General features: G+C 34.6%; 1 protein-coding gene across 1 annotated transcript in view; it reads right to left on the reverse strand.

The window, feature by feature from the left end:
* The window catches only part of LOC144973134 (uncharacterized), a 93,131-nt gene that overhangs the window by 977 nt on the left and 74,654 nt on the right, over positions 1-17,500 (reverse strand). Inside the window, exons 40-51 of the mRNA XM_078915223.1 lie at positions 17,011-17,146; positions 14,883-14,975; positions 13,560-13,651; positions 11,605-11,698; positions 10,708-10,915; positions 9,046-9,224; positions 7,916-8,059; positions 6,655-6,797; positions 6,124-6,278; positions 5,392-5,492; positions 3,678-3,834; positions 1-1,229 (exon numbers count right to left, since the gene is read on the reverse strand). The exon at positions 1-1,229 is cut by the window's left edge and continues 977 nt beyond it. Of these exons, the coding sequence (XP_078771349.1) occupies positions 1,153-1,229; positions 3,678-3,834; positions 5,392-5,492; positions 6,124-6,278; positions 6,655-6,797; positions 7,916-8,059; positions 9,046-9,224; positions 10,708-10,915; positions 11,605-11,698; positions 13,560-13,651; positions 14,883-14,975; positions 17,011-17,146 (1,579 nt within the window). The 3' untranslated portion in view covers positions 1-1,152. The remainder of the gene's footprint in view (positions 1,230-3,677; positions 3,835-5,391; positions 5,493-6,123; positions 6,279-6,654; positions 6,798-7,915; positions 8,060-9,045; positions 9,225-10,707; positions 10,916-11,604; positions 11,699-13,559; positions 13,652-14,882; positions 14,976-17,010; positions 17,147-17,500) is intronic.

Here is a 17,500-nt window from a genome sequence, read left to right on the forward strand (position 1 = left end):
TTGGGTCATGGAAAAGATTATTCCCCTTTATATTAGATACGTGATAATGTATAAAAAATATTCACACACAAAAAAATTGCACATAAATTAATAACATTTTGTTTATGTCACCTGAAGTTCATAGAGCTGTTTAAACAGTTCTCAACCCCAGTAAGATCATGTTATATTTGTTTTCCTGCCTTATCAATTTTTCTCAAATTTGATTTATCAAGTAGATAACATAAACAAGTCGTAAAATCGGCAATAGACGTGTCTTAAAATTTGAAAATTATGAAAGTATTATGATAAGAATTTCTGGGAAATATATGGAATGCTTGTGAAGTAACAACTTCAAAGATAAAATATTAAATATCACAATAAACACTTATATTTGTTTATTAATCACATAATCAAGATAACAAACAGGTTTTATTTTCGTTTATCATGCAATTATTGAAAATAAAGTTGAAACGTCATATACCGGATTAATAGATTCATTTTCTATTTCAAACCACTGCCGGAATTTAAAAGCTCACTGATCTCCAAACATTAATTTACTTCACAGCTACATTTTTGTATAAAGTATCAAATCAATTAACTGAGTCATTGCAAACAATGAATATAACAGATTTTGAGTTGCAAGGCAGTATTGAAAACAGAAAACAGTGATATCTCATTAACCAAACGATATATTTCCTCAGTTGATAGGAGAGACGCATGCGCAATGCTATGTTGACGTTCTCTCTGTAAGGGCATTTTTCTCATGGCGCCACCATCTGGTTTCAGCCATTTTGTGACGGAAATGCGAATATTAACCACAGCGCTGACAGAGTTAATTGGTAAATTTTTCAACAATAAAAATATTTCTTTATCTTTATAATTTGATCACTTTGCTATTATTTTGTATTCAACATCTTGAACGTGCTTTTTCTTTGTCAAACACATCCAGATATACAATGACAAATCTGACTCAAAACAAGGTTATAGACGGCATTATTTGTATAACAGATGACATGAGGAATGTTGCAAGGATTTTTAAAATGTATAAATATATATTTATATGTATACGTATACAAAAGTAATCACAGATATAAAACTTAAAAAGAAAAGAAAATGGGAATGAAAAACAATATCAGCTGAAAACTTAAAACAAGAAACGAAATATGGCACCAGTTACTCCTGTCTTACAGTCCAGATAGAGAAGAAAACAATGGCCATCAGCAACCCAAGGGATGAGGAAATGGTTGAGGCTGCAAAAACAATGGTTTGATAAGATATTAATGACGTCAAAAATGTGACTAATTCTATCAAAACGATATGTCGGTGTATGCGTTTATCACAAAAGGGAAGAAAAGTCATGACGTCACACTGTCTACTTTTCCCGTTCCAAAATCATTGGAAGAGTGTATGTAACCGGCCCTTCTTAGGATTAATAATGAATAGGCCATAAGGTGGCACATAGTGGCAGGATGTATAGGCAGATTCTAAGGAGTACCAGATGTAAAAGAACGAGGATAGATGATGTTTATTGACGACCAGCATATATTTAGACTGGCAAATAAGATCCCTTCACTCTAAAACCCTATCATATGCTTTCTCCAGGTCAATGAACACAAAATATAATTCTCTTTGCTTTTCTCTATACTTATCAGCGGTCACATTTACAGCAAATATAGCATCCGTTGTACTTTAAATAGCAAAAAATCCAAACTGTTCTTCACTCATGTCTACATCTTTTCTAATCCTCTTATCGATTACTCTTTCCCATATCTTCATTGTGTGGCTCAGTAACTTGATGCCCAAATAGTTGCCACATTCTTGAACATCTCCCTTATTATTGTATATGGGAATCAACGTGCTTTTTGTCCATTCTTCTGGCATTTTTTCTTTCTCTAAGATGTCGTTGGATAGCCATACCAGGAAATTTAACCCTTCATCGCCATGTGATTTCCAGACCTCTGCTTGTATCTCGTCTGGTCCAACTGCTTTGCCCCTTTTCATCTGGCGCACTGTATCCCACACCTAGTTCTTGCTTATCTCATCTGCTATCTTCTCTTTAGGTTGTATATATAACTGCACTTCTCCTCTCCCTGTCATATTCTTCATTCATGAGGTGTTCGTGGCATGTTTTCCATCGTGCTCGAATCTCTTCATATTTGCCCAATATTCTTCCATTCTCATCTTTGATCATCTTAATATGATTTATATCTCTCCATTCTTGTCACTCTGTTTCACTATTCTGAATATATTTTTCTGGTCTTCTTTATTGTCTTTATTGCTCATGCATGTCTTTGAATGTCACGGACTTTGCTTTTGCAACGGCTCTTTTTGCTTCTTTCTTTGCCTGCTTATATGAATCTACTTTCCTAGCATCCCTGTTTATCTCCATGTTCTTCCTTGCTTCCATCTTTATCTTTATTGCTTCTTGAATCTCTTCATTCCACCACCATGTTTTATGAACTGACCCCTAGCACTTCTCTGGCCACGTCATGGATTGTATCAGCAGTTCATTTTCCATTCCTTTGGGAAATCAATTCCTAGTCTTCCTTTCACCGTTGTCGAAAATAAGCTTAAAGCTACATGAATGATGTAATTCAAATCTACAAGATGAGGACCATACTGGTGCCACATGCTAGCTAAAAATACAGTTTATGATTATTTATACCCAGCATGGCCGAAACAAAAATAATTTATCAAATTTCTTAATTGAATGGTTGTGAATAAAGTTGATCTATCTAGTCATATTATCTTAATTTCGAAATAAATAAACATACCAACTAAAATGGAGAGAATTTTCATATAAGTCAAGATCAGGTTCTATCAGCCTGAGTCAAGTCAGCTTGCTTAATAAAAGTTTCATTTATGCAGAAAATATCATTTTCAGAATATTAATATGAAAACAATCTGAAACAAGTTAGATGCGGTACATAAGCTGGCCTGATGAGAATCTGATATTGTACCACAGTGGAAAAATCGAGTGATCCAGATCAAGATGCTTTATGGTCTAGTGAAATAACACTTTCAATAATATTTGCTCAGACTGGGAATCAAAATTAAATATTTTCTTAACAGGGTTGAAGGAAGGATATTGTGTCTGACAGGAAGAGGGAAAAAGACCATGAGTATATCACAAAGGCTTAGTCGATGGTTGGAGCCCAACTATAGGGAATGAGATTAGCGGAATAGTAGCGTCCCTTGATTGGACGTCACCGTCGGAAAAGTTATTAGAGAGAGAACGTCATGTTGGTTGTGCGCGGTGAAAGCGGCATGAGACACTTCACCGAAAGTGAGGACGAGAGAGACGCATGCGCAAAACCATTTTGACGTTCTCTCTGTAAGGTGATGTCCCATCAAGTGACGCTACTCTTCCGCTAATCTCATTCCCTATAAGCGGCGCAATTTTGAGTATCGGAGAAGGATCTTCTCTTTACTCGTATTCTGTCACCGTACCCAGGCGGAAATACATACTTAGCAGATATCAGCGCTGCCTCTGTCCGAGAAAAAATTGTAATTGCGTCTTAGAGGCGGTATGTTTTTTTTTACTTGCTAAGTTTGCTGTTGATTTGCGACACTTTGTAAAGCGCTTTGCCCACATTTAACGGTAATTACTCTGTATAAAATTTCAAGGTTTACGTGCTTAGATACCACGAAGATACACACATAGAAACACGTAGATATACATACACACAATCACTTACCATGCCCTTGGTCATCAACATCGTTTTGACCTAAAACAGTGGTAGTTTTGGTTGAAACAACAGCCTTCTGCTCTGAGCTCAGATTATCGAGTTGTTCTTTGGTCAAAGCGTTGGCTTGCTCACTCGACATCGCAGAAAAGTCTGAAGCCTTGAATGACTGAAATGTTATATTGAAAGTATGAAGTTGAAACCATTCAAATCTTTGTTACTATTTTTGGGTGATTAGTTTTCATCAAAATCTCTCTTGTCAGACATAGACCACACACGGCGGGCACACACCACATAATACACGAGACAAACGAACGTAACCACGTAACGAAACACTAGCGTGTCTCTATTTCTTCGTTTTTTTTTGTTTTTTTTTTTTTTTTTTTTTTGGGGGGGGGGGGGGGGGGGGTTGTGTGTGTTACGTATTGTCACGATTGAGGACTAGAGAAAGAAAATTATTGAAGCTTTTGATCTGATTGATAGTATTTAGCGAGAACTACTCATAAAATGGCTCACAAAAATAGTATACAATATACCTGACAAACGAACGAACAACAAGATATTATGGAAGCCCCCTCTATAGACAGCACAATACAAACTAGCATTTGTCGTTTTTATATCCTGTTTGGTCAAGATGGAATAAAAAGTTCATGGTTACACAGAGTTGTGTGTGTTGATCCGTTATACTTCCGGATGGCAATGTTGTGAGTTTCTTATCTAAGCGCATACTATCTATAGGTGAAGGATTGCTACGGTCTGCCTTAGGGGAATGCGTTTGTTACAGACTATGTTCCTTATTTATGTTCAACACCGTGAACACTTTATGAGGACAGGACACATGTAAACAATATTTTTGGGAGATCCATGGTTTCTTTGACTGAACAAAACTCACTAGAGCGCACGATTCATAAACCCAGAAGACTAAATTCCAGTCCCATGTTAATAAGTCTTTGTAATATTATTTGGTCACTCATCAAGGGATTGAATTTGGCAGCAAATGCATTTTCTAGATAGACTTAGATTACATACATTTTGTGTGTGTGTGTGTGTGTGTGTGTGTGTGTGTGTTGTAATGAATGAAATGGCGGACAGAAAGGTGATTATTTTACACAATCGCTTACCAACTACAGGTTACTCATTTATTTGAGTGTTAGTTACGATTGGTTTGACAGGAAGGACATGTGCGCTTTTTACTTAAATGCTTGCTCTCATCTCCCATTCTTCTCCGATGTTTCATTCATCATGTTTTGTTGGCAAATAGGAAATCGGATACGTCCACGTTATCTGTCTTCGTTTATAAAATTGAAGCTTCCATTCCATTTGATTATTTATTATTATCAATTTTTTTTGTTGCACTGTTATTATTGGAAAACCATCAGAATTGATAAATAATATGTTGAGTGGAAGGGGGGGGGGGGGTCGTTAAATCAGGGCTTTAACCCCCTCCTTACTACCCATAGGAAAATCGTCACATTGGTTACGATGTAACCGACAATATTTTTATTCCGATTTCTCTTGTACATCACAAAATTTAAAGAAACGCTTTGATTACAGCTATAAATACTAAACACTGTGTTGCAGAGCTCACTTGTTACTTTTTTGTTTCAGTAAGAAAGTCTATTTTTGTGCTGGGTGGGTGTGAATTTTCGGGGGAAAATTCTAAAAATAGCTGGTAAGGAGAGAGTTAAAACAAACAAATAAAAAAAAAGATTCATAAGAAACTCACTTTGGCGAGAACTGCTGGTTCGATCAGCTTGATGCCGTCTGCTTTAATTCCACTCTTCTGTTTGCTAGTCAATCCAGTAAGTACATTTTCTGGCAATTTTCCTGTAAATTAATTTATAAGCAAAAACCCTGTTATGCTTTCTGAAGTCAGTTATAGATAGTGAATGAATTAAGACTTTCACCAAATGGTCATGTGACCTCGTGTTGCTATGCCTGGCCAATCATTGACATGGATGCCTTTCTACTAAGTATGAGTCCCGTGGAGAACATGCAAAATTTGCTGGGAACTAAATACTATTACGTACAGACATTTGTCTACTTTAACCATTAGACTATTGTATTGTGTAATTTAACATAGATCGAGACGAATATTTTTCGCCGCAAACGATCCTGAAATAAGGTCCGTAGGTGGGGGCAAATGAATCTGGTAACATGGAGGCCAGATGGCATTTCCCAACGTTAAATGACCGATCATTGTGCCATTGCAGGTTTTATAAATATTTTTTGAGTCAGTTAGTGATAATATTATCCTCAGTTTTGAAAAAGGCTTACAAAATAGTCGTATATCAACCTGTAAAAATAGTTAAATAATTTCAGATAATGATGATGATGATGATGATGATGATGATGTTAGATTTACCTATAATCATGTTCTCAATGGAAAAAAGTTAACAATTGGTGTACTGAAAAATTCTGATCACAACCCTATTTTTTATAAGAATAGACAACCTACCAGCTAAGACTCCCAAATTGGATATGTCGCTAGTAGTTGATGTGGCAAAGTTCATTTTGTTTGACTCAATCAATTTGTTAGTGAAGAGTTCTATGACTGCCTCTTCCAAGACTTTCAGGTCGTTTCCTCCTAGGCCGTAGGTCTTAACAGCGTCCCTGATTGAAGAAATTAAATGATGATGATGATGAAATTATGATGATGATGATGATGATGATGATGATGATGATGATGATGATGATGATGATGATGATGCTGTTAATATGATAATGATCAGGGAATATGATAATATTAATAGTAATAGTAGAAATAATAATAACAGATAGTAATAATAACGATGATAGCGACAGTAATGATAATCGTGATAATGATTATAATGAAGATGACGAGCATGCTGCTGCTGATTATGCTGATGATATATATATATATATATATATATATATATATATATATATTTAAAATATATATATATATATATATATATATATATTATATATATATATATATATATATATATATATTATGATTACTCACGCAACAGCGTTTGGCTGCAAATCGTTGAGATCCTTTACGTCCATTGCCCCTAAGAGAAGCACGTAATCGGAAATCTTTTCCCCGGTCATTTGGCTCAGTAATTTTGAATTGTGGTCCAAGTACCGCTTGAAGAGTTTCTCGCCCTGGGTTAAGAACAATATATATATATATATATATATATATATATATATATATATATATATATATATATATATATATATATAACTTAGTGGTGGTAATAATGATAGTGGTAATGACGGTGGCAGAAATGCTACAGTTCTTGCTACGGCTGCTGCCGCCGATGATAATGATGATGATGATGATGATGATGATGATGATGATGATGATGATGATGATGCCGATAATGATGATGATGACGGCGCTGACGAAAATGAGCATGATTGATTGAAGCTTATGGCTTGCCATTTTATATTTTTTCATCAGTTAATGTTTTTGGCTCGGTGATCCTTACTTCGTATTATATCGAGTGGTTAAAATATGACTAAATATGTCCAAAAATAAACTGCAATCTAATATCTATTGTATATTTTTTTTTAAAATTCCGTTGTCATCTTTGTATTTCGGCAATATTTCGGTATTTTTCATTTATTTTATCTTTCTCTCAAATTGACCTGGAGATTCTCAGACATAGTTGGTTTACTAAACAGAATGCATTGGTCCTTGGTCCGCTTTCACCGCAAAAAAAAAATAATCAAAGTAAATAACTACAGTGAATTAGTTCAGATATTCAAACTGGTAGAAAATTGTAAGGAAACCCTCGGAGACAGGTAATCAGCATACAAGATATAAATATGAATACTAAATTGCTTACAGCTGGAGAAAAGTAAATAATAATGTAAAAAAAATATAAAACAACTTCTATAAAAGATTAAAACATTACAAAAACAGAACTTTTAGGCCCCAAACCCTTCTTCGGCCAATTATATAAAATAATTTTTTTTAAGGGGGAAAAATCACTTTAATTCCTGCTAGCCGGGAGAAATGTTTTCGGCATGTGCAGTAGAGAGAAACAATAGTGAAAAATTTTATCCCATCTATCTAGTACTATCATTTTTAATTTTTTCTTATTGTCTAAAGAAGGGTTGACCCCGACACGTTCCATGTTTAGCATTTTTTTTTCGAGTTGTTATATTAAAGTGTGAATACTACTTTTAAAGAAATAAATACCGTCAAAAGATAAATATATTCAACAACACATTTGACAGTAGAAGTATCTTTTCGGCAAAGAAATATCACTTACATTTGCAATTTTTACTTTAGGAATGGCATCCATTACTTCGTCAGTGAGTTTCATGACGGCAATAGAAGCGTCTCCCATGAAGCCCAGGAGCTTTCCTAAGGCTGCATAATGATTTGTCTGCCAGCCTGTGGGTGCGCCGAGAGCCTAGAATAAAAATATGAGATATTGTTAGAAAGGAATTAAGTCGTTGCATGTTGTGTATATGCACTATAAGGGTCAAAATATTTATTCAGATATTGTTAATTCAATGACATGGAGCTTATCTTGATCATTTAAAGTGAATTCATCCAAGAACCGTGCCACGTAACGAATATATTAAAATAAACAATTTGAACAGATAAAGTATATGTGGCATTTATAAGAACAATTTTTTTTCAGAAATTCAAATGAAGAAATAATGATGACGAGGATGATGACGACGACGACGATGATGATGATGATGATGATTATGATGATGACGATGATGATGATAAATGGAGATGATGATGTTAATGATAATGATGCTGATAATACTACTACTACTACTAATAATAATAATAATAATAATAATAATAATAATAATAATAATAATAATAATAATAATAATAATAATAATAATAATAATAATAATAATAATAATAATAATAATAATAATAATAATAATAATAATAATAATAATAATAATAATAATAATAATAATAATAATAATAATAAAAATAATAATAATAGTTAGATGTTTAATCATTTGAAATTATTTGTCTATCAACAATGAATTTTTGTTCATATAACTTTGAAAAATTGTATCTATGCATGAACGTTTCACAAAGCATTTAAATGTTTTTAAAATCTATTGGCTCTTAAACGATATGATACGACACGATATTAAAGACAATGGATGAACTTTCTTGAACTTACCTCTTATTTTGTAATTTTAATGCTAAAATCACAATTTAATAATTTGTTTATACCGACATTTGAGACATTAGGTCATAGTAATGAAATATTTTTGACAAAAACCATGTGATAATTGTTCTTTTGTATTTGTTGTTTACATGAACCATTCAATGATTAAACTAACATGTGGCATAAGCGTGATAAGTGATCCGTGATATGCAATATGTATCTATAACTAGTTAAATGTGAGCACGTACAGTCTTAGCCTTCGTTGCCAGACTAGTGAAAATTGCATCGCTGTAGGAGCATTTCTGGAAATGTGCAGCGCAATCAGCAACTGCCTGGTTAGACAAGCCATTTATCTGAACTTGTGTCAGGAAGCAAAGGTTTCCATTGAAGGTTGCTAAAAGATCGCACTGTTCATCTGAGTTTGAAACTGACAAAATAAAAAGAAACAATACAACATGAGTAAGATGGTTAGGCACATGTGCGATTTTTTTACCACAACTAGCAGACAATGTCTCATTAATATTACTTAGTACAACATTAATACAATATGATTTAACCCTCTCCTTACCAACTACAGGAAAATCGCCACATTCGTTACGATACAACCAACATTTTTCTTATTCAAATTTCTTTCGTACATCACAACATTTAAAGAAAACGAACAGTGTGTTGTAGAGCATGTTTTGACAAAGAAATTATGTATCGTAAGATCTTTACTGCTATTGTGTCAGTTGGTGTTGAAGTTTTGGGGAAAATCCTGAAAATGGCTGTTAAGGAGAGAGTTACTGCCACACTTTGCCAACTATATCGAAAGATGGATTTCTTCAAATTCAAAGCTAAATCATAGCTAATTAAGCAATCACATTTTATAATATCGGCTAATCTAATTGGCTAATTGGGTTGCGTGTTCATTGACTTCAGTTTTAAGTTTGATCGATTAAAGCATCCGTGCACATATTTACAAGTCTGATAACCAAATGCGTTTATGAGTTGGTTTTAACAATTCTGTAATGCGCAATTTATTATATTTGAAATGAAAGTATTACCATTGCAACAACGAACCCGTAACAATTTTGGATATGAGATCTGCAAAGAAGTATACGTCGATCAAAGAATGTGATTTACTGTTTATTTTACTCTATTTTTTACTTTGGAAAAACGTACTTCGCGAAGTACCGGGTTCGAGAGTTCTTGCCAAGATCAGTCATTTAAATCGATTGATATATGAAGAAAGAGATTTAGGGCCAATTTATTCAATTTAACACACACCTTAACACACATGAGGACATTCAAAAGCTAAGAACACTGGACAGAGATTTATGGAAACACAGGTTACTAACTGGATAGTAGGAACAGACTGGCACTCGAAATAACACACACATTCATGGCTTGCGTCCATAGAGACATTCATTATTAAATACGGCCAAAATTCCCAAAATGAAGGTTGCCATTTCAAAACAAATTAAAGTTTTACAAATATGTTCAAACATAATCTCCGTGCGCTAGTCCTAAAAGAATTTGCAGAGCATTTTAGAAAAGGCGATCCTTATAAAACCTAACCTTTTGGATCATTGGCTCTGGTATCATCCTCAATCCATATATTATGTGGTATTTGACCTGCAGATGCCGGGTTCAAGTCTAACGGCAAGTGTCACGCAAAGGAGTGTTGAGAAAATTCTGTTTCCTCACAGTTTCTCATAATACCCAGATACAAAATGAACGCTCCTTTCGTTGGCCAGTGTCCATTTGTAAAGCGTTATGAGTAAGTTTAGTAATTGCGCTTTATAAAAGCTCATTTTCTTTTTTTAGATAATGTTTTTGGGCTGGGGACATTTAGTGAATATAATACAATGAAATAACTGGTGGTGTTTCTTCAATTTACTATTTTCATAAATGCTTATGGCTGGTACCTGCTCTCTTTCTTCTCAATTTAACATCATTTGCAGGAGCGATCAAGTCGTACAAAGTAGACAGAATTTCATCAACAATCTTGGAATAATTATCAAAATCTTCCTGGGTGACTTCTCCTCTATCCAATCTCTCTTCCAAGTCTTTGAGCTCCTCTGTCAATTCAGATGTTATGTCTCCAAGGGAAGATACAATGATTTCCAACGCGTCCTGTCAACATTATAAAATCAATGAGTAGCTGATGAATAAATTGAATATAATAATATAATGCATTTCTACGTAGTCACCATGCTCGATGGGCTTCATAATGTTTTCCACAACAGGCTATATGGAACCACATTTTCCATTTCATATAAAATATTCGTTTCTCATGCATTCCTTTATCATGCATTTATGGATATATATGTTAAAGTTTAAGATATAAGTTATATAAGTTATATATGAAGTTAAATATGTTATACCAAAGTACGGGTTTCATTTGTACGGCTTTTTGGTCTGGTGAGATGACATTCACGATGTGATCTCTAAGTCTAGGGTTTCAAACCTACTGTGAAAGATACAAAACTGTTCATAGAATATACTCTTTATTCACTTTTTTCTCACTGTACATGAATATAAAATTAATACCCGGTATGTCTTTCTCCAGAATACAATACAATAGCACCCAACAAGCATCTTGTACCCTCATGCATGTTCAGGGATGCTGTTGACCTGGGACCCCGTTGTAAAGGCTTTTCAGGGGAATATAATATTGAGTCGATTTTGCTCTAAGGAAATACTCGGGGTTTATTTAAATTTAACTTTAATTTCCAGCGCTGATCATTCCAAATTAGATTCTATTTTGATTCATCATGGACTAGAACTATGAAGAACGTCGGCCACATAATATTACTACTTACCCCTGATAGTTTTTTAATTTCATCCATAGGAACGCTCATCAATAAAGTACCAATGCCAACGTCTGGATTCTCCTCAAGGTAGTTAACGAACCCGCTGCAAAAAGAGAAATAATCATATATATCAATAATATAATCACCATCATATCAGTATTGAATATATTATTGACAAAAATTGTTATAATGGTGGTTATAACATTGACATTGTCAATCAATGCCATCCATAACTTAATCATCACTATAATGATAATTATGATATATAAATGTTAATTCTAAATCTATGAAAAAGCAGGTTGCTTAAGAAATCATCAACATTTTAGTCTTGTAGAATGTTTATTAAAAAGTTAGTCTTTTGCTGGTATATGACCGTATACTTATTGAAATAAATAGAAAGATAATGTAATTTACAATGTATCCATTGTTGGACCATTAATTTTAACAAGTTGCCTTCTTATTACTTCAGTAATATAATAATAATAATAATAATAATAATAATAATAATAATAATAATAATAATAATAATAATAATAATAATAATAATAATAATTTGTATAGCGCTCAATCCCGTTGACAAAACAGCTCTAGGCGCACAAAATTGAAAAACATTATTATAACCATGTTTGTACATACGTACACCCTGTTATACAGGCGCGCAAACACGCATACCCTCACAATGACACACACAAAACGAACCGAAATGTGCATGTGCATACAGAGGCGAAACATAGTCTCGCTAATAACATGAATTATTGAATAACAATCATATCAGAGCATTTAACAATAGTGACAGATGAAGGGAGATTATCTTAGATCTATGTCACGATAATTCTGATGTAACAAATGTATATCTTACAAAAAAAATAGGATGTTTTATTTAATATAGTGAGCTTCTCATAAGATGAGATTTTAATTTCTTTTTAAAAGATGACTGCGCTGTAGTCATTCGGAGTCATTAGGATCATAGAGCCGTACTTTATCCCGGTTTCTATAGCGTGAAACGGACAATAAAAATTGCTTGCTACTCTTAGGATAGGGCATTAATCTATGGTAAAGTACTTTCCACCAGACATAACAAACCAAGCTACCCAATCACTTCTGAGTAGACTGTGGAGTCAGAAATAAATAATCTCGCCATCAACTGGGATCGATCCCTTTGGGTGTGAAGTGAGTTCTGTATCCAGTTATTGAAACTCCCAAGTGATTTGTATTAATACTTAATTGTCTATTTTAAAAAGGTATTACTATCTAATACAAAGTAAAAATCAAAATATAGAAGCAAATCTCAATCTCTCGATCATTTTAGTTGACAAATACAATCAATGCTGACTTTCTATATTTCTCCTTTATCAACAAGCTTGATGATCATTTGAAGAAAAGGTAGTTAACAACCATTTTTATCGACTCATACCACTCTTAAAGTATTCACAGTCTGCAGTGTTGGTAAACAACTGGAAACCTGAAATGACCACTGAATTCGTTTTTGTCAATTAATTTGGAGCCGGTAAATTCAACTTCTTTATTGTTATTTAACCTGCTTGAATTTATACCAGAAATATTTAAGTATGTCATTCACATCGGGAACTATCCTTCATATTATGTTTTGTACAATGTTGGTTACAAAGACAAATGTCAAAACTGTTTTACAGAAAAAAAGATATCAAAAGTATGTGTCTGTCTCCGACAGCACGGATGTGTATTACAGCCCTTCCCCTTGCTTGGGATTTGCTTTTGAGGTACATAGAACATGATTCAAACTAGAAGAACTGGTCTCCGGTTAAAACCAAACAGAAAGTTCATACATTTCATCAACGGATTTTGTTTGTGAAACTTGTTTTCTTTAGATATTGATTTGGGAAAATTAAAATTTAAAAATGATATATATATATATATATATATATATATATATATATATATATATATATATATATATATATATATATATATATTAATGAGGTTACCCATAGGCTGAGATAATCTTTCTCATAATGATGTCTTTCACATCTTTATCGAATTGGTGGCACTCGGAAAATATGTCTTGAAGGTTAGCAACCTGTAGAATAGATCGTATGCATTATTCACCACTGATCCCCTGCTTAACTCTAAACAATAAAGAATGTCTAACTTCTCATCAATTTATTGAGTACTCTGCCCCCCCCCCCTACACACACACACTCTCTCTCTCTCTCTCTCTCTCTCTCTCTCTCTCTCTCTCTCCCTCTCTCTCTCTCTCTCTCCCTCTCTCTCTCTCTCTCTCTCTCTCTCTCTCTCTCTCTTTCTCTCTTTCTCCATCTCAGATTGGCTGTTTAATAATAATTGTCACACGAAGAGTGAACAATAGTCGTGACGTCAGTTCCTACCCATTTTAAGGCCCAGTCCGATTAACTATTAGCCTTATAATTATTAGTGATTAACTTATATTTTGTTAGGGTGGAATAGTAATGTTGTCAGGCAGGAACCGAAAGAAAGAAGAAAAAAGGGAGAGAGAGAGAGAGAGAGGAGAGAGAGAGAGAGATAGAGAGAGAGAGAGATAAAGATATATATATGGAGAGAAATAAAGAGAGACAGAGTGGGGGATAAAGATATATATATAGAGAGAGAGAAATAAAGACAGAAAGAAGGGGATAAAGAGAGAGAGAGACATAAAGAGAGAGAGGCATATATATATATATATATATATATATATATATATACATAGAGAGAGAGAGAGAGAGAGAGAGAGAGAGAGAGAGAGAGAGAGAGAGAGGGGAGGGGAGGGAGGGAGAGTGGTTAATCGAGTGGCAGATGTGAAAGTGATATTGTCATCACATCCTTCACGCTTCCAGTTCTAAACGAATTGGAACTATTACATGTTGGCTAGTTTTGTCCTAGTTCTAAAAATGTATGCTATCGATTTAAGGGTTTTAAAGTATCACACGATATAGTAAATTGCAATTTTTGGTGAGGTTTCAATTCACATAAAATGGCTAATAAACACATTTTGAAAATCTCAATGTTCAATTCTCGTTTAGACAAATAAAATTGCCGAGAAAGTAGTTCAAAAACCGGAAGCGCGGAAGTTGTGCCACATAATTGATCCCAATTAGTTAATAACATATTGTAAGTCTGATGACCGAATGCATTTATGGACTTTATTTGACATTGCTTGGATAATGGACAATAGTTTACGTTTGTTTGAGAGTATTTCCCTTAAACAATTGGCCCATAACAATTTGGGTCATCAGACCTGCAAATAAGTGCACGTCGGATTAAATTGTACTTAGTACGCTTTAAATATATCCAACCTCATCATCACTGAGAGATTCAATCTGTGCCTTGGTGAACCCACAAATCATGCATCCATAGAGGATTTCCAAATCTTCATTATCTTGAATTGCCTGTTGAACAAAAAAAAAACAAACAAACAAACAAAATTAACATAAAGAGTAATCTATATGACATTTTTACACGGTAGAAACCATACACTAAATGCTTTAGAACCTTCTTATCTGCCGATGATGGGACATTAGTCATTTGAATTTGACAAAAACAGCCTGTAAGATGCTAGCCCAATTTATCAGACTCAGAAAACACTGCTAATTCATCCCATTGTTAATTTCCAATAAGATGATCAAAATGCATGGAAAATGACTTAACTGGAATCATTATAATCAATATGTAATCGATGGTTGGAAGTTCTACATAGATCAGTTGGTAGAGCACTCATCATAAACGCCAAAGGACCGATCTTATCGGTCGTGGTTTCAGGCGACATTTTTTTTTTCATCCTCTTTGTTCACCCAGCAATAATTGGGTAGCAGAGTCTGCAAGATCTGGCGGAAAATACTGTGCGATAGATAGTTGTCTTATCTAAAGGGTAGGAGTAAATTGTTGCCATCAGTTTAACGCTACAGAATCCGATTGAGATTTAAGGTCCTACACGACTACTTCCAATAAAAGAAGGAACGTGTGTGAAAAATGAATAAAATGTATATTCGTAAGAGCAAAACTAGATGCCAAAATGGCTGATTGGAACCCAGGTAAGGCCTGTCAACCATTTAACTGCACTAGCATAAAAATACCCCCAAAAAGAAGAAGATGGCTTTGGCTGGGTCATGTGGCCAGAATGGGAAAAGGGTCACTTCCCAAGACAGCCATGAGTGCTCTACCAACTGATCTATGTAGAACTTCTAACCATCGATTACATATTGATTATAATGGTTCCAGTTAAGGCATTTTCCATGCATTTTGCTCATCTTATTGGACAGTAGATGGGACGATAAGGCGGGGGAGACCCAAAGAAAACTGGCGAAGGACCTTGGAAAAAGAAATAAAGGAAGCAGGCCTGTCCTGGAATACAGCCACTGCAAAAGCAGCCGACCGCAAAAAAAATGGAAATGTCTGGTGGATGCTCAATGTGCCTCAAGGCCCGAAGAGGTTTAGGTAAGTAAGTGAGTAACCACTTAATGTCACACTCTTAACTAAACTTTTAATTAAATAACTGGCCAGAACACTCGTCCTTCAAATATATTCCAGACAAAGCAGAAAAATACAAATAATAAAGATAATGTCCCATGGAGCTTAACCTTGTCTAAATCGATGTTTTGACCCCTTCTTTACCTTTATTTCCCCTCAGATATTACCCGATGTTCTATCCCAAAGTTTTCAATTTTGCATTTTGATAATTAGGAAAGTTTGAAGAATTGATACATGTAACCATTTATATAGCGCTTTTCCACGGATGCGACTTGCACAATGCTTCCTTTGCTCCCTGAGCAGGTCATATAGAGTAAGATTTCCATGATATACGGCACAGTTTGCCTGTTTGGTGTGTTTATTTGTACGCTTCCCATTACAATATACGCCCATGCCTACAGTCAGGTCCTCATGCCCAAAGACACACACACACCTACAGATTCCCCACATAAAACTTTATGTATATAGGCGGATTTTTACCCCCCCCCCCCTCCCTCCTATCTCCCCAATTATACAATCTGGCACCTCGACAACTCCCCTTCCCCCCCCCCCCCAACTCCTTCCCAGCAATAAAAGAAAAAAGACAAAAACAAAAACAAACAAAAGAACGACTGATGTTCTCAAGATTACTTGTTTTCGTTGTTGTAAAACTTGATCTCTTATACGGAGCAATACACTACTAAATTATGCGCTCAAACTGCTTTACAAATAGTCTTAACCCAAAGCAACACTAGATATAGAGGAAGCTTGTATTTGCGATTTTACAATTTGTTTCGACAGAGAGACATCGCTGTTACTGGCCAAGTACATATTTAACACTTAAGTACGGTGAGAGAATGTATGTTAGTAAGTCTGCTCAATTGGGCACGGCTGGTTCACCTAATTGCTACAGGAAATTACCCAGTTAAACTATTGAAATAATATAACCCAAATACAAAACAGTGATCGTTTGTTTACCTTTGCTGGGTTGACAAATGAGAATAGTTTCTGAATCACTGCCTTTGTCATTCGCTTGCACAGCTTTTCGTTTTGACCAATGCTTTCAATGATGACGTCCCGTGTTTTCTGGGTGAAGCATTCCACCTCGTTTGGTCTGAATGTAGAAATAAATGGAGATACCCTCGTCATTACTACCAAGTTTATCACAAAAAGATCGAGCATCGGTGTTTTAAATGTATTCACTTAATTACATTACTATCATCATCATTTCCAATTCAATCGTCGTCATTATTAATTATAATCGACTTAGTCGTCTTCATCGCCATCATTATCAACATCATCATCATCATCATCATCATCATCATCATCATCATCATCATCATCATCATCATCAAAACCATCATCATCATCATCATCATCATCATCATCATCATCATCATCATCATCATCATCATCATCATCATCATCATCATTATTATTGTTGTTGTTGTTACCATCATATTCATCG

Source organism: Berghia stephanieae, chromosome 5 (genome assembly GCF_034508935.2).
Source record: "Berghia stephanieae isolate SIO BIC M18660-M18661 chromosome 5, UCSD_Bste_1.3, whole genome shotgun sequence".
Classification (NCBI taxonomy): domain Eukaryota; kingdom Metazoa; phylum Mollusca; class Gastropoda; order Nudibranchia; family Aeolidiidae; genus Berghia; species Berghia stephanieae.